The 14,163-nt window shown below is 49.6% G+C and overlaps 1 protein-coding gene across 1 annotated transcript in view; it reads left to right on the top strand.

The window, feature by feature from the left end:
- Window positions 1-374: 374 nt before the first annotated feature.
- Window positions 375-14,163, top strand: part of TAMALIN (trafficking regulator and scaffold protein tamalin) — a 39,943-nt gene continuing 26,154 nt past the window's right edge. The window contains exon 1 of the mRNA XM_073580233.1: window positions 375-617. Coding sequence (XP_073436334.1) covers window positions 438-617 — 180 coding nt within the window. The 5' untranslated portion in view covers window positions 375-437. The remainder of the gene's footprint in view (window positions 618-14,163) is intronic.

Below are 14,163 nucleotides of genomic sequence, written 5' to 3'. Positions count from 1 at the left end.
GAACAAAAAGTTTAAAAACAAATTTAATAAAAATATAAATCCCCCCCCCCCTTTCTCCCATTCAAAACTAAATACAATGAAAAAGCATATTTGATACTGCTGCTTCATCGAAGTCCACTCTATCAAACGAAAAGATTATTTCACCCATAATGTAAAGGCTGGAAAGGAGATGAATCTCTCCAGAATTAAGTGTGACTGGAGCCCTGGAGCCATGTTATAAGGGGACACATCACACGCCGCAGGGAGGACGCCGGTCACTGCTCTGTGATCCCACACAGGACACAGGCTCGATGGCAGACACGTGCTGGAGGGGCGGGGCCAATTGTTGGCCCCGCCCCCGATATAAGTTATATCCCCGCTGCTAGCACCGCCCCCAACAGATACAGTGTGCTGTGCGGGAGGACGGAGGTGCCACAGCAGCGGCTGCCGGGACAGCGATGACTTTCAGACGCCTCAAGAAGCTGCACCAGAAGGAGGATTACACGTCCCCTCCGGATCAGGCCATATACCGGGAAAGAGACAAGGCTGACCCCTACATGGCGCTGAGCTCGTACAGGACTGATGACATGTACAAGGCGCTGGTGGTCTCCGGCGGGACCCTGCCCCGGGCTAAGAAGGTGAGAGCGCAGTGCTAATAGCATGGGATGTCTGCAGGGCGAGGGGTGCGAGCCGGGGCTGACCCGCACTGCTGCACTCACGGCGGGGACCCAGCTCCTGTTGTCATGGCATTTTCTATTTGTCTTTATTTTGGCCCTTCAGGGGTTAACGTGCAAGCCAGTGTTATACAGGGTGAGGGGCGCAGTGACCCATTGTTCAGAAGCCCCATTGTCTGCAGTGTCTTGTCTGTACCTGCCAGCAACACTGGTGCCCGTGTGCCATCCTGTGAGGCAGGCGCTGTCCGGTAATAGCGGTGCCATCCTGTGAGGCAGGCGCTGTCCGGTAATAGCGGTGCCATCCTGTGAGGCAGGCGCTGTCCGGTAATAGCGGTGCCGTCCTGTGAGGCAGGCACTGTCCGGTAATAGCGGTGCCGTCCTGTGAGGCAGGCACTGTCCGGTAATAGCGGTGCCGTCCTGTGAGGCAGGCACTGTCCGGCAATAGCGGTGCCGTCCTGTGAGGCAGGCACTGTCCGGTAATAGCGGTGCCCCTGTGCCGTCCTGTGAGGCAGGCGCTGTCCGGTAATAGCGGTGCCCTGTGCCGTCCTGTGAGGCAGGCACTGTCCAGGAATAGCGGTGCCGTCCTGTGAGGCAGGCGCTGTCCGGTAATAGCGGTGCCCCTGTGCCGTCCTGTGAGGCAGGCGCTGTCCGGTAATAGCGGTGCCCCTGTGCCGTCCTGTGAGGCAGGCGCTGTCCGGTAATAGCGGTGCCCCTGTGCCGTCCTGTGAGGCAGGCGCTGTCCGGTAATAGCGGTGCCCCTGTGCCGTCCTGTGAGGCAGGCGCTGTCCGGTAATAGCGGTGCCCCTGTGCCGTCCTGTGAGGCAGGCGCTGTCCGGTAATAGCGGTGCCCCTGTGCCGTCCTGTGAGGCAGGCGCTGTCCGGTAATAGCGGTGCCCCTGTGCCGTCCTGTGAGGCAGGCGCTGTCCGGTAATAGCGGTGCCCCTGTGCCGTCCTGTGAGGCAGGCGCTGTCCGGTAATAGCGGTGCCCCTGTGCCGTCCTGTGAGGCAGGCGCTGTCCGGTAATGGCGGTGCCCTGTGCCATCCCTGTTGTGTATAGCTGTACAGTGCCAGTTTTACGAATGTGTTTTTTTTTTTTTTTTTTTTTTTTTCTCTTTTACTGTCCTGTGCGCCAAACTGGTGAGACTGTAATATCTCACATTGCCTGTGGTGTATCACCTGTCCTGTGACTGCTGAGGACGGTGCACCTGCATGATGCTGCCTGAAGTGACATGAGCTCCTGTGCTGCAGACTGTGCTGCTGTCCTGTAATATCGCCCTGCTCTGTGATGTCCTGTAAAGAACTTCTGCTGTGTAACCATTTTCTGGTGCTGTACATAGTCTGTCCTGTAGTAACACTCCATGTCTTGTGTGATGCTTATTCTGCTGCTGTCCTGTAAGAACATGTCCTGTGTAATAAACACGCCGCTGTAACACTATGGTATGTATAGCACCGGGTTGTCAATCTGTCCTGTAATAAGTGCTCATCTGGGATGGCACATGATTTGCTGCTGTCCTGTAAGAACAGTGCCTGTCCGGGTGGCACATGATCTGCCGTCCTTTTAGTACAGTGCCTGTCTGTGGTGGCACAGGTGGCACTTAATAGCTGTCTACAAATATCTAAAGGGCTGTCACATTGTAGAAGGATCAACTTTATTCTCATTTGCACAAGGAAAGACTAGAAGCAATGGGATGAAACTGAATGGGAGGAGACACAGATTAGATATTAGAAAAAACTTTTTGACAGTTAGAGTGATCAATGAGTGGAACAGGCTGCCACGAGAAGTGGTGAGTTCTCCTTCCATGGAAGTCTTCAAACAGAGGCTGGACAGACATCTAACTGGGATGATTTAGCGAATCCTGCTTTGAGCAGGGGGTTGGACCAGATGGCCCAGGAGGTCCCTTCCAACTCTACGATTCTATGATTCTATGATCTGCTGCTGTCCTGTAATAACAGTGCCTGTCCAGGGTGGCACATGATCTGCTGCTGTCCTGTAATAACAGTGCCTGTCCGGGGTGGCACATGATCTGCTGCTGTCCTGTAAGTACAGTGCCTGTCCGGGGTGGCACATGATCTGCTGCTGTCCTGTAAGTACAGTGCCTGTCCGGGGTGGCACATGATCTGCTGCTGTCCTTTTAGTACGGTGCCCATCTGGGGTGGCACATGATTTGCTGCTGTCCTGTAAGAACAGTGCCTGTCCGGGTGGCACATGATTTGCTGCTGTCCTGTAAGAACAGTGCCTGTCTGGGGTGGCACATGATCTGCTGCTGTCCTGTAAGAACAGTGCCTGTCCGGGTGGCACATGATTTGCTGCTGTCCTGTAAGAACAGTGCCTGTCTGGGGTGGCACATGATCTGCTGCTGTCCTGTAAGAACAGTGCCTGTCTGGGGTGGCACATGATCTGCTGCTGTCCTGTAAGAACAGTGTCTGTCCGGGTGGCACATGATTTGCTGCTGTCCTGTAAGAACAGTGCCTGTCCGGGGTGGCACATGATCTGCTGCTGTCCTGTAAGAACAGTGCCTGTCCGGGTGGCACATGATCTGCTGCTGTCCTTTTAGTACAGTGCCTGTCCGGGGTGGCACATGATCTGCTGCTGTCCTGTAAGGACAGTGCCTGTCTGGGGTGGCACATGATCTGCTGCTGTCCTGTAAGGACAGTGCCTGTCCGGGGTGGCACATGATCTGCTGCTGTCCTGTAAGAACAGTGCCTGTCCGGGGTGGCACATGATCTGCTGCTGTCCTGTAAGAACAGTGCCTGTCCGGGTGGCACATGATCTGCTGCTGTCCTTTTAGTACAGTGCCTGTCCGGGGTGGCACATGATTTGCTGCTGTCCTGTAAGAACAGTGCCTGTCTGGGGTGGCACATGATCTGCTGCTATCATGTAAGAACAGTGCCTGTCTGGGGTGGCACATGATCTGCTGCTATCATGTAAGAACAGTGCCTGTCTGGGGTGGCACATGATCTGCTGCTGTCCTGTAAGAACAGTGCCTGTCCGGGGTGGCACATGATCTGCTGCTGTCCTTTTAGTACAGTGCCTGTCCGGGGTGGCACATGATCTGCTGCTGTCCTTTTAGTACAGTGCCTGTCTGGGGTGGCACATGATCTGCTGCTGTCCTGTAAGGACAGTGCCTGTCCGGGGTGGCACATGATCTGCTGCTGTCCTTTTAGTACAGTGCCTGTCCGGGGTGGCACATGATCTGCTGCTGTCCTTTTAGTACAGTGCCTGTCTGGGGTGGCACATGATCTGCTGCTGTCCTGTAAGGACAGTGCCTGTCTGGGGTGGCACATGATCTGCTGCTGTCCTGTAAGGACAGTGCCTGTCCGGGGTGGCACATGATCTGCTGCTGTCCTGTAAGGACAGTGCCTGTCCGGGGTGGCACATGATCTGCTGCTGTCCTGTAAGGACAGTGCCTGTCCGGGGTGGCACATGATCTGCTGCTGTCCTGTAAGAACAGTGCCTGTCCGGGGTGGCACATGATCTGCTGCTGTCCTGTAAGGACAGTGCCTGTCTGGGGTGGCACATGATCTGCTGCTGTCCTGTAAGAACAGTGCCTGTCTGGGGTGGCACATGATCTGCTGCTGTCCTTTTAGTACAGTGCCTGTCCGGGGTGGCACATGATCTGCTGCTGTCCTTTTAGTACAGTGCCTGTCTGGGGTGGCACATGATCTGCTGCTGTCCTGTAAGGACAGTGCCTGTCCGGGGTGGCACATGATCTGCTGCTGTCCTTTTAGTACAGTGCCTGTCCGGGGTGGCACATGATCTGCTGCTGTCCTTTTAGTACAGTGCCTGTCTGGGGTGGCACATGATCTGCTGCTGTCCTGTAAGGACAGTGCCTGTCTGGGGTGGCACATGATCTGCTGCTGTCCTTTTAGTACAGTGCCTGTCCGGGGTGGCACATGATCTGCTGCTGTCCTGTAAGGACAGTGCCTGTCCGGGGTGGCACATGATCTGCTGCTGTCCTGTAAGGACAGTGCCTGTCTGGGGTGGCACATGATCTGCTGCTGTCCTGTAAGAACAGTGTCTGTCCGGGTGGCACATGATTTGCTGCTGTCCTGTAAGAACAGTGCCTGTCCGGGGTGGCACATGATCTGCTGCTGTCCTGTAAGAACAGTGCCTGTCCGGGTGGCACATGATCTGCTGCTGTCCTTTTAGTACAGTGCCTGTCCGGGGTGGCACATGATCTGCTGCTGTCCTGTAAGGACAGTGCCTGTCTGGGGTGGCACATGATCTGCTGCTGTCCTGTAAGAACAGTGTCTGTCCGGGGTGGCACATGATCTGCTGCTGTCCTGTAAGGACAGTGCCTGTCTGGGGTGGCACATGATCTGCTGCTGTCCTGTAAGGACAGTGCCTGTCTGGGGTGGCACATGATCTGCTGCTGTCCTTTTAGTACAGTGCCTGTCCGGGGTGGCACATGATCTGCTGCTGTCCTGTAAGGACAGTGCCTGTCCGGGGTGGCACATGACCTGCTGCTGTCCTGTAAGGACAGTGCCTGTCCGGGGTGGCACATGATCTGCTGCTGTCCTGTAAGGACAGTGCCTGTCTGGGGTGGCACATGATCTGCTGCTGTCCTGTAAGGACAGTGCCTGTCTGGGGTGGCACATGATCTGCTGCTGTCCTGTAAGGACAGTGCCTGTCTGGGGTGGCACATGATCTGCTGCTGTCCTGTAAGGACAGTGCCTGTCCGGGGTGGCACATGATCTGCTGCTGTCCTGTAAGGACAGTGCCTGTCCGGGGTGGCACATGATCTGCTGCTGTCCTGTAAGGACAGTGCCTGTCCGGGGTGGCACATGATCTGCTGCTGTCCTGTAAGGACAGTGCCTGTCTGGGGTGGCACATGATCTGCTGCTGTCCTGTAAGAACAGTGCCTGTCCGGGGTGGCACATGATCTGCTGCTGTCCTGTAAGGACAGTGCCTGTCCGGGGTGGCACATGATCTGCTGCTGTCCTGTAAGGACAGTGCCTGTCTGGGATGGCACATGATCTGCTGCTGTCCTGTAAGGACAGTGCCTGTCCGGGGTAGCACATGATCTGCTGCTGTCCTTTTAGAACACTGCCTGTCTGGGATGGCACATGATCTGCTGCTGTCCTGTAAGGACAGTGCCTGTCCGGGGTAGCACATGATCTGCTGCTGTCCTTTTAGAACACTGCCTGTCTGGGGTGGCACATGATCTGCTGCTGTCCTGTAAGGACAGTGCCTGTCCGGGGTGGCACATGATCTGCTGCTGTCCTGTAAGGACAGTGCCTGTCTGGGGTGGCACATGATCTGCTGCTGTCCTGTAAGGACAGTGCCTGTCTGGGGTGGCACATGATCTGCTGCTGTCCTGTAAGAACAGTGCATGTCCGGGGTGGCACATGATCTGCTGTCCTTTTAGTACAGTGCCCGTCTAAGGTGGCACATGATCTGCTATCTTGCTGGCCTATGTTGGTTCATCTTCAGCAGCTCCATCTTTGTGCCCATCGTTGTGGATGGCTGGAGCTCTGACAAGATCGGTAAATGCTGTGGAATGTGATGGCGGTATAGAAGTAACGGTGGTCTATAATCTGCACCTGACCATACCTAGCTGCTGTCCCTGGTTCTCTGCATTAGTAATTCTGTGAATTGGTGACATGCCGTTACGTTGGGTTTCAGTGGGGAACGCTCTATCTAGTATTCTCCAAATGTGCATATGAGGTTGAAGGAAGCGAGAAACACCGCTAACCGCAGCAGCTCCAGAAGTGAGTGTAGGTGTCTGAGACGATTGCATGTCCGCCGGCTGACATTTAAGTCTCTAGACATTTCCTCACTACTTCTTATGCAGAATTAAAGGGAATCTGTCACCCCTTTCTACTTCCTTACAGCAGCTTTGATGCTCACATATGAACATACCCCTAATATCTGCAGATGATGCTGGCGCGTTGGCACAGGTGCACCAATTATACAAAAGCGGATTAAAAATAGGATGCTGGCACATAGTTTTATCCGTTGGAGGCTTTTGTAGTATGCCAAAATATTCTCTTATGGTATGTGTATGTAAAACAGGTAGGTGTGGCGATACACGTAAAGGGACTGTGAGCACAGAGCGACTGTTCAAAAGGAGCTCAGTGCATCATTTATACACCTTCACACCTGCTTGTTTTCCCGCCATAACACCTTCTTTGATGGCTCTGGCTTCATAGAACCAGAAAAGGGTGGAGATAGATGGAAAGGTGTAGTTTAGTATAATGTTTGGCCACGCCAAGGGTGCACAGAGTGCCGGTACTTGGTTTCAACAGTCATTCTGTGCTCACAGTCTTTTAATGGTGCAGTCATAAAATCTATGGGCTGTAGATGACTATACCACCGGCATGTTCAGCTGACGGCTATCTCTACCAAACACCCCAGGTAGGCATGGGTAGAAGAAAGATGCTGCAAGAAACACCTGGTGTACTCCAGACAGATCTAATTGGAGCGTTCAGAGGCCACCATACCCATCTGATGGTTGGTGTTTTGGCAACCTTAGTCTAATAAAAGTGCTAAACACTTGGTCTAATTATGGGTGTATTTTGTACAGCGAATAGGGCTGCTGTAGAGGTGTACGAGGCCTCTACCTTACCGCCTCTGACTTCATACAGTGTATTGTCTGTTGCCAGGCTAGGGCTTCACAGTGACGTTTCGTGGTGTCACAATATGCCGTCCCATCTTATTGTTTCCTATGTAGTCTCATTGCAGCCAGGGCTGTGCAGTTGGTAAGCCAAACCTCTGACGCCAACGCCTCAATTTCCATGACACCGACTCCACCAAAATGGGCTCTGACTCCATGACTCCCAACTCCACAGTCCTGTCAGGGCTGTGGCATTGGTAAGCCAATCCTCCGACTCATCAATTTCCATGACTCCGACTCCACCAAAATGGGCTCTGACTCCGACTCCACCAAAATGGCCTCTGACTCCATGACTCCGACTCCACCAAAATGGCCTCTGACTCCATGATTCCGACTCCACAGCCCTGATTACAACCTCTGCAACGGAGTCACAAATGTTTCCAAATGTTTGACTGTCTCTAATTGTAAGTGTTCATAGGACAGCAGACAATCTGTGTCAATGCTTTTGGTCCTGCAGCTTGTTTGTGAATTGCTGTCATGCAGCTGTAGCCCCATCCTGAAGTCCCCGTCCTGCTCCTTCAGACCCTACATGTCCAGAGAGGGCACCTGACGGCCAGTGGGCAGCGCACAGCTGCGTCTTATTGTACAAGTGTTCTTATTGCTGTGTACTGTCGGCTCAGTGACCAGGACCGCCTGCCTACTATAGGACACACTTTATTAATAGCAGGTGTGTAGCTGATTGATTTGACGGCTCCTTTCTTGTGGTTCAGGCCTATGACATTGTAAGGAGTATTGCAGGAAGCATTTGAAGGATTTACTTGCTAAATGCGGTATAAATTGGCCACACTGAGACTACTGAACCTTGAACAACAGAGACGTGGCCGCTTTGAAGTCCTAATCTGAGCACGTGTAGCGTGTCCTGTCCATATATGCACATGTCCTGTGTTATTTTACGCTTCGGACAAGTTTTGACGTTTTGTAGTTCAGTCACATCCACAGTTTGACTTGGATAAACTTAGTATAACACTTTGTTTTGGACCCTCTGCTGTCCCTGTGTACGATGGACCACCCTCGGTGCCATAAGCCGACATTGGTCCATTTTTCAAAAAGACCTCACAGAAAATCCCAGCATGTGCTAGTTTACTCCCAATTACGGGGCAGACTACGGGGCAGACTACTCCAGTGCGTAAGCGGCTCCTGCACCTGTCCGCTGTATGTAGAAGCGGTGACATGGCTTCAGTTTGCAAGTGTGACACGTCCACAAAGTTCAGAGCTTGTGTGGCTGAACCTCGACTTTGAGTGCGTTCACTCATACATGGTTTTTTTTTCCTGTCCATGTCGGCAATGACCAATTGTAGCCTTTATATAGTGCACATAGGCGAAGTTCCCCAAAGACCTCAGATGGCTAGTGTGTGTAAAAGGTAGTAGGCGGTTCCTGCACTCTTCTGCATTGCAAATGTCTGAACTTAGCCGCCGCCTTTATTTATTTTTTTTTCAGCATTGAATGCAAATTTCCTTGATGGCCTTTGTTTAGGTTGCCATTGAGGGAATAAAGACTGTACACTTCACCCCATTGCTGGCTCCGGCCTGTCTACTACTCATGTCAGAGCAGTGTCATGGACTCCAGGACCCATTGAACCATTGTATGGTTTCAAGTATTGGTTACCTGTACCCTGCCTAGGTCATCAGTATTAGATGGCTAGGGGTCTGGCACCACCACTAATCAGCACCTAGCTGCTCTGCTGGTGGATGGAGGTAAAGTGGATCTTCATTGAGGAGCTCCATTCAACCTGTAGTGGTATCAGCTGTGTACTACCGAACAGTTTCTGGCAGCTGGTAGGTGGTGGGGGTGACTGTTAAACCTCTGCTGGTTTGATTTTGATGACTTGAGGATAGATCATCAATATCTTGTGACTTAACCACCTTTTAGAGGAGTTTTTGCTGGATTTCACAAAGCTTGGCACCAGTAGGGATCTTTTTTTGTATCCCATGCTAGTCCTGATTCAGTGGCACCTGTGTCTTCCAGTGTTCATATGCTGTACATTCCTCATGAGACCAAGGCAAACTACCCACCTCTACAGGGACACTTGCATATACGACATGTAAGTGCTGCAGTGGTCACCTGAATTATTAGTCATTATTCCAGAGCCAGTAGGGATGGCTGGTGTGGAGTTGCAGGGGGATGCAATAATTAATGTGTTTTTTTTAATTTTGTAACATTCTCTTAGGCAAGTTTTGAAAATCTTAAAAACCCATGAACCCTTTTTCATTTTGGTGACATGTCCCACAGTAGTAATGTTATCTAACATCTTTATAGTTACATTCTTGTCATTGATGCTCAGTGTAGTGAATCCAATGACTGACCCTTCAGGTCCTGTTATTTCCAGCTCTCCTCCGAGCACAGTATGAGTTATATAAAAGTACTAGCTGAAGAGTCCGGCGCTGCCCGGGCATAGTAACTAACTGTGGTTAGTTATAGCAAATTATAATTATCCTCCATCCCATAGTCCCGTGCCCATATACCCATCACACATCCTCCATCCCACAGTCCCATGCCCATATACCCATCACACATCCTCCATCCCATAGTCCCATGCCCATATACCCATCATACATATTCTCCATCCCATAGTCCCATGCCCAATTACCCATCATACATATTCTCCATCCCATAGTCCCGTGCCCATATACCCATCATACATATCCACGATCCCACAGTCCCATGCCCATATACCCATCACACATCCTCCATCCCATAGTCCCATGCCCATATACCCATCATACATATTCTCCATCCCATAGTCCCATGCCCATGTACCATCATACATATTCTCCATCCCATAGTCCCATGCCCATATACCCATCATACATATTCTCCATCCCATAGTCCCATGCCCATATACCCATCATGCATATCTGCCATCCCATAGTCCAGTGCCCATATACCCGTCATACGTATCCTCCATCCCATAGTCCAGTGCCCATATACCCATCACACATCCTCCATCTCATAGTCAACCATTATGACATCATAATGAGCGGCGGGGCTTGCAACCTATGATGACATCAGCGGCGCCATGGCAACCATTATGACATCATAATGATGGACGGGGCTTGATACACACTTTCCCCATTATGTAGATAGGGGCAAAATTGTTTGGTGAACTGGAATGCGCGGGGTTAAAATTCTCTCTCTCTCTCTCTCTCTCTCTCTCTCTCTCTCTCTCTCTCTCTCTCTCTCTCTCTCTCTCCTGAGATTCCTTTAAAATTCTTCATTTTGTGGATCCGTCAAAAAACGGATGGGTGGCATCCGTTGTCATCAGTTCGAAAACGGATCCAGCATCCGTCCTTTTGGCGGATTTTGACTGATGCAAAAAACTGAAGTGTGAAAGAGGCCTTAGCGATATCGCTATGTGTAAAACTCCCTTAAGGGTACGGTGCCATTAACTGTGCACAGTCTGGGTTAGCGAGCTTGCCAAACTGGATCCAGATCTGACTGTCTAGAACTCCGCTATGTAAGTGCCTTATCATGAAAGATAATGAAATCGAAGTCTGATCTGAGAGATCGTAATTATTTCAGGCTGGATCCAGCCTTTGGCACCTAGATAAAAAGCTGTCAGTTATGCAAACGTTTGGCTATTTACTTAACACAAAACTGGAAAATCAAGTTTCACTTTACGTTGCGTCCAGCCGGTTTCTTTTGGGCTCATTTTATTATCAAACGAAGGACTAATTATTTACTAATTTGCATGACGTGTAGTCAGCCAAGTCACAATGGGGGACCTGGGCATCTGCCAGAGTGCTGTATAAGCGACAGAATTAAGCGTGTATGTATATCTAATATATAAAGCTCAAGTGTGTGTATGTCCGGGATTGGCATCCGCACACACACGTCTGGACTCAGAGAGTGTCCTAAGCTATGTTGTGAGGCGAAATTTTAACCCTGCGCGTTCCAATTCACCAAACAATTTTGCCCCTATCTATATAATGGGGAAAAAAATTGTGTATCAAGCCCCGCCCCTCATTATGATTTCATAATGGTTGCCATGGTGACGCTGATGTCGTCATAGGTTGCAAGCCCCGCCACTCATTATGATGTCATAATGGTTGACTATGGGATGGAGGATGTGTGATGGGTATATGGGCATGGGACTGGGATGGAGGATATGCATGACGGGTATATGGGCACGGGACTATGGGATGGCGGATATGTATGATGGGTATATGGGCACGGGCCTATGGGATGGCGGATATGTATGATGGGTATATGGGCACGGGCCTATGGGATCGGGGGTATGTATGATGGGTATACGGGCACGGGACTATGGGATGGAGGATAATTATAATTTGCTATAACTAAGGCCATGTGCACACGCTGCGGTTTTGCTGCGGTTTTGGCCCTGCAGAACTGCAGCAGTTCCGCAGACCTGGTACAGTACCATGTTAGCCTATGGGTTTTCAAAACCGCAGTGCTCACGCTGCGGTTTACCTGCGGAAAAGCTGCGGTTTTTTTTTCCGCAGCATGTCAATTGTTTCTGCGGATTCTGCTGCGGTTTGCCACCTATTCCTATTGTCCAGGTGTAAAACCGCAGGTCACTTTACCTGCGGTTCCGCAGGAAAAAACCCGCAGGTAAATCTGCAGTGTGTGCACATACCCTAACCACAATTAGTTACTGCCCGGGCATCGCGGGGCTCTTCAGCTATTTATAATATACAGTATATCTGTTACAGCATTTTGAGTTTGCTTAGGCCTGTTTCATACATCCGTTTTTTAGGTCAGTTGAAATCCGGATCCGTTGGCGGATGGAAACAAACGGGTGTCACCGGACCGTTATTTTGACAGATCCGGATAAGGCAGAAATTTAAAGAAAACCGTGCCGAGAGAGAGGCAAAATTTTGGCGGATCCGTATAAAAACGGATCCAACGGATGACCATCTGTCAAGATCCGCCGGTAATGCAACTCAATGGGAAAAACGGATCCGCCAAGAAAAATGGCGTATCCGTTTTTTAGCAAAATGGCAGATTTTGACTGATGGTGACAGACGGATGTGTGAAAGAGGCCTTAGACTGATGTGTTAAAAGTGGCATTAAATTACTAATGTGTCCAACGACTGCAGATGATGCAGGACCTGGAGTGGGTGAGCGGGTCAGCTGCTCCGTATTGTAATGGATCTACCAGGAATGAATTCTCTTGTAGTTGATCCATCTGTACAGTTGGATAGCACATTGTGATCACACTCCCTTGTCATGTCTCTGTATAAAGTTCCCAAGCAGCTGGGAGAAGGAATGCTCCTTTGCATTCTTCACTTTTCTCTTTTTTTGTGTTGCTTAGTATCAGTAGTCACATAGAACTTGAGTGTTAATGCGAATAGCTTCCACCATCTGCTAAGAAAAGAGCCTACACATCTGTGAATGGATGGAGTCAGTCACTGGTGTAGTTACAGAATGATCGTCAGAGAAGACCTTTACAGCCTGAAGTGTGGTCCTGAGCTGCTCCATGGCTGTCTTGGACACTGCAGGAGCATGCCATGTACGGCATCTTCAGACATTTTGTATTGGCCAACAGTCATGTATTGTAGCTCAGCATAAATGTATTTTCCTCCCAATTGTGAGATTTGGGCCTTCTGGTGTAATGAAATCCTGATTTGTTAATATTTGTGCAAAACTTTAATGACCCATGTAAAACTAAAATGCCCACTTTTAATTAAGGGGGGGGGCATGTTCTTCTGATCCTTGCAGTGGTATCTTGGCATCTATGGAGAACAACCTTTTATTCTGTAGTTCTTCTGTATTCCTACCTTCTCCTAAGGATCCCTGAGCTGTAAGTAAACATTAAGTGTGGACGTTTGGTGACTTATTAATTGTGCTGTTTCTCTCTTCTGAGATTCCACCTGTTTCTGACAGATCAGCATCAGATCTCTGGCCTTTCCTACTAAGCAGTTTTGTGGCTGATTAAGCAGAAACGTCAATTATCACAACGTGTTCTCATGAAACGAGACGTAGCAGGGATTCATGCCGTCGTCTTAATACTTGCAAGGTTTCGATCATAAGGCTACCCTGACACATCCTTGTGACCTGTCCCAGTACAATCTGTTTTGTATCAGAGATCACATTGACCCATACACACATCAATATTAAAAAGGGATGTGTCTTTGTTCATAGAGCACGTCCTATTCTCATCCATTTTGCAGGTCAGACTCTGCCATTAAAGTCTATGGGCATCTGTGTATAATAGATGACACTGAAGACATTAACGTTTAAGGCTGTGTTCACACGTTGCGTATTTGCTGCGGGTTTTTCTGCAGGCTGACTGCGTTTTTGTGTCTGTTTTTTTTTTTTTTATGTATATTGTGTATGCTAATAAAGCTTAGTGCGTGAAAAAAAGATGCAACTTACTGAAGTTCACTGGACCATATGGATTTACCGCATCCAATACATTGTATGAGTGAGATTTATTATGCGGATGCTCACATCTCCACAAGATAAAGATAAAAGAAACCACAAAAGCGCGCCCATAGGGCCTTACCAGTGCAGATATAATGAACTAGCTGAAGAGCCCGGCGCTGCCCGGGCATAGTAACTAACTGTGGTTGGTTATAGCAAATTATAATTATCCTCCATCCCATAGTCCAGTGCCCATATACCCATCATACATATCCTCCATCCCATAGTCGAGTGCCCATATACCCATCACACATCCTCCATCCCATAGTCCCATGCCCATATACAATTGTGGCCAAAAGTATTGACACCCCTGCAATTTTGTCAGATAATTCTCAGTTTCTTCCTGAAAATGATTGCAAACACAAATTCTTTGGTATTATCTTCATTTAATTTGTCTTAAATGAAAAAACACAAAAAGAATTGTCCTAAAGCCAAATTGGATATAATTCCACACCAAACCTAAAAAGAGGGTGGACAAAAGTATTGGCACTGTTCAAAAAATCATGTG

The sequence above is a fragment of the Dendrobates tinctorius genome, unplaced genomic scaffold (genome assembly GCF_039654945.1).
Source record: "Dendrobates tinctorius isolate UK_male_01 unplaced genomic scaffold, ASM3965494v1 ptg000064l, whole genome shotgun sequence".
Taxonomy (NCBI): Eukaryota; Metazoa; Chordata; class Amphibia; order Anura; family Dendrobatidae; genus Dendrobates; species Dendrobates tinctorius.
Note: the sequence above shows the minus strand (reverse complement) of the source record. Positions and strands in the feature narration are given on the sequence as shown.